The sequence below is a fragment of the Ruditapes philippinarum genome, unplaced genomic scaffold (assembly GCF_026571515.1).
Source record: "Ruditapes philippinarum isolate M1 unplaced genomic scaffold, ASM2657151v2 ctg3286_1_1_1_1, whole genome shotgun sequence".
Classification (NCBI taxonomy): domain Eukaryota; kingdom Metazoa; phylum Mollusca; class Bivalvia; order Venerida; family Veneridae; genus Ruditapes; species Ruditapes philippinarum.
The window spans coordinates 63,132-74,042 of NW_026853771.1; the positions used below are offsets into that span (position 1 = coordinate 63,132).

At 31.8% G+C, this 10,911-nt stretch overlaps 2 protein-coding genes across 2 annotated transcripts in view; both read left to right on the forward strand.

The window, feature by feature from the left end:
- The window catches only part of LOC132737804 (zinc finger SWIM domain-containing protein 6-like), a 60,971-nt gene extending 55,893 nt beyond the window's left edge, over positions 1-5,078 (forward strand). The window contains exon 16 of the mRNA XM_060725151.1: positions 52-5,078. Coding sequence (XP_060581134.1) covers positions 52-857 — 806 coding nt within the window. The 3' untranslated portion in view covers positions 858-5,078. The remainder of the gene's footprint in view (positions 1-51) is intronic.
- Positions 5,079-6,958: 1,880 nt separating this feature from the next.
- Positions 6,959-7,963, forward strand: LOC132737805 (TBC1 domain family member 5 homolog A-like). Its single transcript, XM_060725152.1, has one exon. The coding sequence runs from the start codon at positions 6,959-6,961 to the stop codon at positions 7,961-7,963; it is 1,005 nt and encodes a 334-aa protein (XP_060581135.1).
- Positions 7,964-10,911: the final 2,948 nt, after the last annotated feature.

Below are 10,911 nucleotides of genomic sequence, written 5' to 3' on the forward strand. Positions count from 1 at the left end.
GATTTTCACTTTTTGTTTAATTTGTATAAAAATATTTTGTTTTATTTCCAGGAATGGTCGCTACAACAATTATGACCCCTTCAACAATGATTCAACTTAATCTGACTCAGAATTTCTCCCAACAAGAAGAACTTGCCAAGTGTGCTAGGGCTCTTGCTCTTCAGTGTGCTACCAAAGACCCCCAGAATTGTGCACTATGTGCTCTTACTTTGTGTGAAAAAGACGCAATTGCATTTGAAACAGCATACCAAATAGTTGTAGATGCGGCTTCACATATTATGAATTCAAGTCATTTATTTACAATTGCAAGATATATGGAGCATCGAGGCTACCCGAATCGGGCGTACAAATTGTCCCTTCTCGCAATGAAAAACTTGCATTTAGCTTATAATCAAGACACACACCCAGCCATCAATGATATACACTGGGCATGTGCTCTTAGTCATTCATTAGGACGGGTCGAACTTAGCAATATGATCCCACTCCTTGTTAAAAACGTGCAATGTGCCACAGTGTTATCAGACATTCTGCGTAGATGCACCCTCTCAGCGCCAGGTTTAGCAAATACGGACGGAAAGAGACGTGCTGTGAAGCTGTTATCGTACGATAAACAGCCATTAAGACAACTTATGGAAGCAACAATCTGTGCGTATATCAACACAACTCATTCAAAACTCACACATATAAGTCCACGTCACTACGGTGATTTTATAGACTTTCTCAGTAAAGCGCGTGAAACATTCCTACTTGCCCATGACGGCCATATGCAATTCACACAGTTAATCGAAAGCATGAAGCTTGTGTATAAAGGAAAGAAAAAGTTAATGTCTTTGATCAAAGAAAGATTCGGATTGTGATGACAGTATACTTAGGTTGTTAGGCTTTAATTTTGAGAAGAAAAGAATGGGGCGTAGCTCTGTCAAGACTCTCATGAAAATACAAAACAAACAGTTTATACATGTTCTAAACTATGTTTGCTGACGAAGGTTTAACTTATTTGTCAGGTAACTGTTCACGGGTTTATGGTGGCAAAGTAAAACACCTTATGTTTTGATGTTTAGCTGTTGTACTACATAAAGGGGAGATATTCTCTTATGCCAAGATTAACAATTAGGGAGTTACCTGCCTTGATTCACAATGTTGTGGCTTTTTTTTTCTCATGTCACTGATTATTGAAATCATGAAAAAAAACTATATCTTAAATTATGTGATTATTTTTTTTTTTCCGATTTTTTTATTATTAAATTTCTTAAAGAAGATCCGTCTCTTACCTGGCTTACATTAAAGCTTCAAGAACTAGGTCATTTTATTATTTTGTTTTGGGTTATTGTATTAGAGATACTAAATGACTAAAAGTAAACAAATACATAATAAATCTTTATTATTAGTATTTATTTCCATACAGTTGAATACAATTAAGAATGAACTGAAGTTGGAAAATTATTTATTTGGGACCATAATAAATTTATATGTAATGTTTAACTTGCATCACTTTACAGCTATTGTTACAATTACAGTGAAACCTGTGTGCAAACACCACTGTGTATATCATATAGAGGACTGTGCAAGAACTAGGTCTTTTCTTATTGGTTAAAATGCATTGCAAAAAATGAAAAATGGAACAGTATGACTTACCTAAGGGATTATATTAGCTTGCTAATTGCCTTCAGATTTGCATAAATTAAAAAAATGAGTAATAAAAAAGGTCATTATTCAACAATTCAAAGCAAAAAATTAGATGTATACATATTAAACATGTAAAGTTTCAATTTTGTTTTGATCACTTTATCGAAAAAATATTTATTTTTATTGTAAATTTTGTTAATGGATCTTTAAATGTGCACATGGTAGACAAATGGTCTGTTATGAAAGGGTTCATCTTTATTACAGATGGTATTTCAGCACAGGTGACACTGTATTGTACTTTTTTTTCCTATAATAAAAGGTCTGTCTATATAGAATTTGGATTAAAACATATGATAGAAAATCTTTTTTCAATGTATTATGATCATTGATGATAATTTGACTCAACGAGCTTAGAACAGAAACAATTTTGTGTAGAGAAAAGGTATGAATTACGATAAATTGATGCATTCAAGTGCTGTGTTTCCTCTCAATGCATCAGTACGGATTTGTTGTTGAATTGGCAGCAAACTTTTCCTTGAGCTGCTGACTATATTGATTGTTAATGTATACCTCCTGCATTTAAAACAAATAAAAAAACAACTATTGTGCTCTTTTTTTAAAACGATTGTAATGTGTTTTTTTCTTTTTTCTCAAAGATTCAATGCAAATTCTTGAGAGTTTCAAACAAAAACTTGTTGTATATAAACAAAGGTGCTTTAATGTTAATACATATATATTTTATTGTAACAGTAACATGTGTTTTTTTTTAATTTGGTGCCATGTATGGCCTATTTATTATTATTACGTATACGTGAAGTATCCGTTTATTATTGTATGATATATTATTTGAAATCGTTTTCTTTTGTTAGTTCAACTATATTATTGTAAATCGACTAGTGTTGTTGAATATTTTGAAACAAAATTTGAGAAAGTGTTAAAGTATTTATATTTGACGTATTATATAAGTTTTAGTCACACATTTTTTTTTGCCAGAGAAAGTTTTATATTATTAATATTGTAATGATAATAATTAACATTGACAATATTTTATTTAGTTGATTCAAGTTGAACAGATCTTTGTTTCCATAGAGATATTATTTTGTCCAATGTTAAGCAGGGAATGAATGTTTCAGAGTTTGAATGATTGAGCAACTGAACAGTTATTTTATATTGTTTGTATTCTAAACACTTAAGAAGACAGTTAAGTTAATGGGTAAAGTACTATGATTCTTTCTGTTTATCTATTTTTCCATAAGACTTGTGGTTATTTGTAGTAAGAATGGGGCATTAGGTGGGTAATAAGCTATATTAAGCAGACGAAATGCCTCGTGAAGAAAAAACTAAATGTTGAACACTGTCACTTTAATGAATACTTTTTCTTTACTGAACTTGAACAAGATATTTAATTTGAATGATTTTCTGGAAAAAGATATTCCAAGACACCTCTCCGGCCCAAGCGTGTTATAATAATTTTTGGTGATAAGAGATGGACTTGACAGTGTTTAGCACATTTTAACCCTTTACAACGCTATGTAATATATTAAATGGACTTGTCTATCTTACAATTTGGACAATACCATTTATCAATATAAGGGGAATTTTTTTTGAATACATGTACTGACTGAATAGCAAACAGAGCAGACCATGATCAGACTTCATGTATATGCAGGCTTTTTTTGATTCGCACTTGGTCCTAGCTTGACTTATGGGTAGATTCTGTTGCGTCCAGCCGGCTATGGGTTATAGATTATTTTATTATTATGTTGAGGTATAAGTGTTAGTCAGAAGTGATATATATATGATATTTTCACTAAAGATCTGTCCAGTGTTACTTGCATATATACATAAGTTTACAAATCCCAATATTTTTTTTTATTTGCTGAGAAACGGGACTTCTTTCATTTTGTACAGTTATGTGCCAAACTTTTAGCGATTGTTGATGAAGCAGTTATTTCAGTATGTACTGGTATAGTTTTATAAAGGTTTTTTTTTATGAATTTGGATAGAAGGTTTTTAAGAAGTGTGGCAGAAGTTATTTGCCGGCACATTTGTGCGTTGTTTATGAACTTATAAAGATTTATCTAAATAACAGGATACAGGAAATTTATAGAAAGGTCATCATTGCTACCTTTGCATCAAATATCAAGAATGGTGTAAATATTTTATATTTACAGTTTCGTGACTGGCATGGCAAATAGAATGTTTTCTTGCTGCTGAAAAATTCTTGATACTCAGTCTGATGAACTGTTGACTTAAGTGTTGATGAATCATCATAGATGTGTTATTTGCAAAGAAGACAGTAATAATTTTAAGAAAGTTATGCAAGACCACAGCAGCCTTCATCCAAATTTAGCTGAAATGCATTATGTTTAAACCAAAATTAAGAACATTTCTGAGAACTATATTCCATTTTTAACCTTTAAAAGTCATGCATAACTGGCATAAAATTGAAATGTCAAACAAAAAGAAAACCATGTATAATAAATATGTATATTTTTTTGTTTCCCGTGCCGGTAGTAATTAGAGAATTACCATACATTTGGCACATAACTGTACAATGTACAAGAAATAAGCAAAGTTTTTGGTCACCCAAGCTGTTCCTACCTCATTTTCTATATTATCTGTGACAAAATGCAAAGACCATTCTCTGAAACATTTCCAGTTGATTCATTTTATACATCATTTCCAACATTTTCAAACAAAGAGCACTTTTTTCATGTTCCAGAACACGGGAATCATAGTTCATAATTATGTTGATTCATTGTTTGTCTGGGGATTGGGGTGTTGTTTTTTTTCAGAAAAAAAAAGGCTTATGAATTACAGGTATTATCATCTTGATTTTATAAATTGAAATATAATTAATATGTTATAGATTTTTTTTTTTAATTAAAGTATATTTGATGAAGACCATACCATAGGAAGATCATTTTTCTTCTTTTCATAAGCCTTTAACTTCTACATGAAAGTGATGTCTCCATATTGAATTTTCGAAACTTAAGAATGTTTTTATAATTTCAATGATATGACAATTCTTGGGGTAAAAAATAATTCACCAACATGCAACTTTAGAAAAATTCTATGGAAACTGACAAGATTTGCTGAACATTTTAAGCTCTTTGTTGAGCTTTCATTTTTATAAACCATAATGTGTAACATCTTATCATTATTATCGTCATTCAGTTATTAAGCAATAATTTGTCTCATCCTTTTTTTTTAAAATATAATTTAAATACTGTTAAGTTTTGCTTATATAATCACACATTTATTCATCTTTTTTTTAAAGTTGTTTTAAATAATTGAGCATTATTCAGAGGTAACTTTACTTATTAAAAGTTTCAGTTTTACATTCAAACATGAAAATATCTACTTAAAACAATTTAATGATAGTGACTATTCTCATCCAGTTAATTAATGAAGTAATTGATTACTTTAACCATGTACATTTTTATTTATTTTTATTTTTTTCTTAAGAAAGAAAAAATACAAACCTGCTCTGAATTTATTTAAACCAATTTTTGGGGAGATAATTAATCTCCCATTATTGCCAAACTGTTTTATAGAATGCTGACCAGGTTCATTAAGTCTTTATATTGTAGGAGTGATTTTCATATTTTTGTCATGGAATTCGTCCTCTATTTCATAGACAGTTACACATATTACATTTTACTGCATATGTTTTCATTTTGTTCCATTTATCAAAGACTTTATTTAAATATGTACAGACTGTTTATTTATGACTTGTAAATACCAGAAAACAAGCAAAAATGTGTGCTATTATTGTATTAAGTTCATTTGTTATTTTGGTATATTTATTTATGATTTTTTTCTTATCATTTATTTAAGATATCTATGTCATAAATGTATACATTGATTGAATCTGTTTTGGGGTAAAAGATCTGTCAAGTCATTAAACCTAGTGATTGTTATAAAAGTGGGCTAGTGGTGTAACTTAAGACTTTAAAAAACAATGACAAATCTTGAATAAATGCATCAAATGCCTAAATCAGAGTTTATTATAGCTTAAGAAAACTCTGTGGTTTACTGAGAGAAAAAAAGTTTCAAAAAGAAAAGTCTAAATTGTTTTAACAATTTTGTTACAATTTTATGAAAATATTTTGGTGATTTTTATTTATTTTTTTTGGCCAGTATTATATCAACATTAAAGGATCACAATCTATATCATGATAAAAAAAAGATCTTTAAGAAGTTACATAAATTTAGAAACAAGTATTAAGGAGACAATGTAATATCTACAGCTTCACCAGACTTAATCTGATGTTATAAATATTTGAGCTGTGCCATGACAAAATCAACATAGTGCGTTTGCGACCAGCATGGATCCAGACCAGCCTGCGCATCCGCGCAGTCTGATCAGGATCCATGCTGTTCGCTTACAAACCCTATTACAAGTACAGAAACTGATAGCGAACAGCATGGATCCTGATCAGACTGTGCACTATGTTGGTTTTGTTGTGACCCGGCTCATTTGTTAAAACCATTGATAATACATGTACATGTATGCTACGTTAGGACACCAATTCTGTTCCACTTTTTATATTGAGTAAGTCATATACAGTGGAAAATATATAGTTGTCATTGACTTCTTTTCATTTTGTAAAGATACTGTTTTTTCAGTGAAACATTTTAGAAACACCCCATACATACCACGTATTTATGATATTTTGTCATTTATCAATGAATTACCTCATTTTTTTTTTTGCTTTATTTGCCCTCCTTTCCCTCATGAGAAATATTTGAAAAAATCATGTAATCATTTTTTCATCTTTGTTGTATAAGTGTCATGTGACATGATTTTCCCCCTTTGCTTCATTTGATTTTTTCACATTGTAGCTGACTCATTGCCCCCATCTTCTTTCACATTTTCACATGTTTGTCACATTCGTTTGAACCATTTCATCACATTTTTCCCATTTCATGAAATTCTTCCCAATTTTATCAGTCATCCCCAAAACTCCATCACATTTTCCCCCATTTCATATGCCCGCCCCTACCCAATTTCATCACATTTTTCCCATTGCTTTATAGTAAAATTATAGTAGTTAAACCCGTCTCATTGTGAACTTTTATGTAAGATTTTGTTAATTATAAGTTGTGTTCTCTTTTACGAGACTCTAAAATAAACAAAGCTATTCTTATGAAGATTTTGTATAAATTATTCAATTGGATTATTGAACAATAGTAAAAAAATCTATGGATTTGTATGAAATTGTTTGTTTTTATTTTAATACTCCCAAATGGTGAACATGTAGTTTCAACCTTGGCTGATTGTGTTTGTAAAAAAACATGTAGATTCTTTGGTAACAATAACATCATGTCACATGCAGAGTATGGTAACAATAACATCATGTCACATGCAAGTGATGTTAACAAAAGCATCATGTCACATGCAGAGTATGTTAACAATAACATCATGTCATATGCAGAGTATGGTAACAACAACATCATGTCACATGCAAGTGATGTTAACAATAACATCATGTCATATGCAGAGTTTGGTAACAATAACATCATGTCATATGTAGGTTATGACATAAATAACATGTCACATGCAGAGTATGTTAACAATAACATCATGTCACATGCAGGTTATGGTAACAATAACATCATGCCACATGCAGAGTATGTTAACAATAACATCATGCCACATGCAGAGTATGTTAACAGTAACATCATGTCACATCCCAGTTATGGTAACAATAATGTCATGTCTCCTGCAAGTTATGGTAACAATAACATCATGCCACATGCAGAGTATGGTAACAATAACATCATGTCACATGCAGAGTATGGTAACAATAACATCATGTCACATGCAGAGTATGTTAACACCTACATCATGCCACATGCTGAGTATGTTAACAATAACATCATACCACTTGCAGAGTATGTTAACAATAACATCATGTCACATGCAGAGTATGTTAACAATAACATCATGCCATATGCAGAGTATGGTAACAATAACATCATGTCACATACCAGTTATGGTAACAATAATGTCATGTCTCCTGCAAGTTATGGTAACAATAACATCATGACACATGCAGAGTATGGTAACAATAACATCATGTCACATGCAGAGTATGGTAACAATTACATCATGTCACATGCAGAGTATGTTTACACCTACATCATGCCACATGCAGAGTATGTTAACAATAACATCATGTCACATGCAGAGTATGTTAACAATAACATCATGCCACATGCAGAGTATGTTAACAATAACATCATGTCACATGCAAGTTATGGTAACAATAACATCATGTCACATGCAAGTTATGGTAACAATATCATCATGTCACATGCAGAGTAAGGTATCAATAACATCATGTCATATGCAGTTTATGATAACAATAACGTGACACATTCAAAGTATGGTAACAATAACATCATGTTCACATGCTGTTTATATCACCCGACTGTGCATAAGCTTTCATTATGGAACGCCATAGCTGCCTTATATTTACTCTTATCAAGTCGTGATGTCTTTTGGATAAATGATGATGTCGTTTCTATAGATGGTGCTATGGTTATGATAGATGGTGATGTTATTTTCATATATGGTGATGTCGTTCAGATAGATGGTGATGTAATTTAGATATATGGTGCAGTCATGTTAAAAGACGGTGCTGTGAATTTGATAAATGGTTATCTCGTTTTGTAAGATGGTGCTGTGGTTTTTATAGAAGGTGCTGTTATTTTGATAAATGGTTATGTCGTTTTGTTAGATAGTGCTGTCGATTTGGTAAATGGTTAGGTCGATCTTTTAGTTGATGCTATGGTTGTTATAGATGGTGCTGTAATTTTGATAAATGGTTATGTCGTTTTGTTAGATGGTGCTGTGGTTGTTATAGATGGTGCTGTTATTTTGATAAATGGTTATGTCGTTTTGTTAGATGGTGCTGTGGTTGTTATAGATAGTGCTGTAATTTTGATAAATGGTTATGTCGATTTGTTAGATGGTGCTGTAATTTTGATAAATGGTTATGTCGATTTGTTAGATGGTGCTGTCGATTTGATAAATGGTTAGGTCGTTCTTTTAGTTGATGCTATGGTTGTTATAGATGGTGCTGTAATTTTGATAAATGGTTATGTCGTTTTGTTAGATGGTGCTGTGGATTTGATAAATGGTTAGGTCGTTCTTTTAGTTGATGCTATGGTTGTTATAGATGGTGCAGTAATTTTGATAAATGGTTATGTCGTTTTGTAAGATGGTCCTGTGGTATTTATAATGGTACTGTAATTTTGATAAATGATTATGTCGATTTGTTAGATGGTGCTGTAATTTTGATAAATGGTTATGTCGTTTCAATAGACCGTGCTATGGATTTGATAAATGGTGAGGTGGTTTTAATCAATAGTTCTGTGTTTTTGATAAATGGTAATGTCGTTTTGAAATGTTGTTATGCCGTTTGGTATATGGTTATACTGTTTTGGTATATGGTGTTGTCATTTTATACATGGTGCTGTGATGTTTGTACATGGTGATGTCTTTCTGAACTGTGGAGATGGTCATTTACTTATTTCTGAGAAAAATATGGCGAAACCTCCTTTAACCCTTTACCTCATATAGACGTGTTTTGACGGCTTGTAGACCCCCTCACCTTTTTGAGGCATTAAACAGTGAAAAATGCCCTATTTAGACCCTAGACACTGTTTTTCGTTTGAGAAATGTTGTTAAAAAAGTGACCATTTTTTCGGCGCCGCCCCCATCAAAATGGTACATCAAGGGGATGTTTTTTTTGTCTTCTGTTGTTTTTTTTTTAGGGGGGGGGTTGAAGTAGGCAACAGTCGCCCTCATCGCCAAGAAAATTTTGGACATGTGACAGGCTAAATAGCCTCAGGTCGATCGTAAGGTAACGTGTAACCAACGCTGAAAAGCCTTCTGCTCCATCTCAATCCATTGAGAAGTTGCAGCACTTTGAACTCAGTTTGTTTTGATGGAAAGAAAAAACAATGCAAAATAGAGATTTTTGGCAATTTTGAGACGTTCCCCTGTTGCCAATGTTACAGGAAATTTAAGACACAGGCTATTGTCCAGTCAACACTTGTGCCAATTTTCATCAGTATCAAAGCATTTTTCATAGTTCCATAGCAGTTGAACTTGTAACAGGAGGCTTTTCAATGAAAACGGCCATTTTTCACAATATGCTCATGAAGGACAGAGTTAAATGTTTTTCTCTGAGATTGATAAATTAAAATTGAAATGTTTAACTGATGAAAACAATGGAAGCAATTTTGAAAAAACCTTTAACCTAATATGAAAAGATCATGCCTAATTTTGTCTGCAAGTTATCTATGCAGGAAATGAAATACTTTAGAATAAATAACAGTCAAGATATGATGAAACTCAGATTAGAGTGTATAAAAGTTGGCGAAAAACACAGGTCTCCATAATTTAAAATAACCGATCAAAATGTTCCAGTAAACAAACAGGTCATCTATAAATAGATCATCATCATCGTAATAAAAAATAACAGAACCATACATCAAAATAGTATCACCATGTACAAAAAGAACCACATAGCAAAATAGTATAACCATTTATAAATAGAACATCATCGTACATCAGAATAGTATAACCATTTATAAAAATAACATCACCATACATTAAAATAGTATTGTCATTTATAAAAAGAACATCACCATATATCAAAATAGTATCACCATTTATAAAAAGAACATCACCATACATCAAAATAGTATAACCATTTATAAAAACAACATCACCATATAGCAAAATTACAGCACCATTTATAAAAATAACAGCACCATATATAAAATGACACTACCAGGTACCAAAGTGACACCACCATATATCAAAACGACATCACGATTTATCATTACCACAGCACTATTTATCAAAACAAAAGCACCATCTATGAAAATTACAGCACCAGTTATCAAAGCAACAACACCGTATATAAAATGACCACACCAGGTACCAAAGTGACTCTACCATATATCAAAACGACATCACCATTTATCATTACTGCAGCACCATGTATCAAAACAACAGCGCCATATACATAATAACATCACCATTTATCAAAACCACAGCACCATTTACTTTAACTACAGCACCATCTGTCAAAACGACATCACCATTTATCAAAACCACAGCACCATTTATTAAATCCACAACACCATTAATTTTAACTACAGCACCATCTGTAAAAACGACATAACCATTTTTCAAAACCACAACACCACTTATTAAATCCACAACACCATTTATTCAAACTACAGCACCATCTGTCA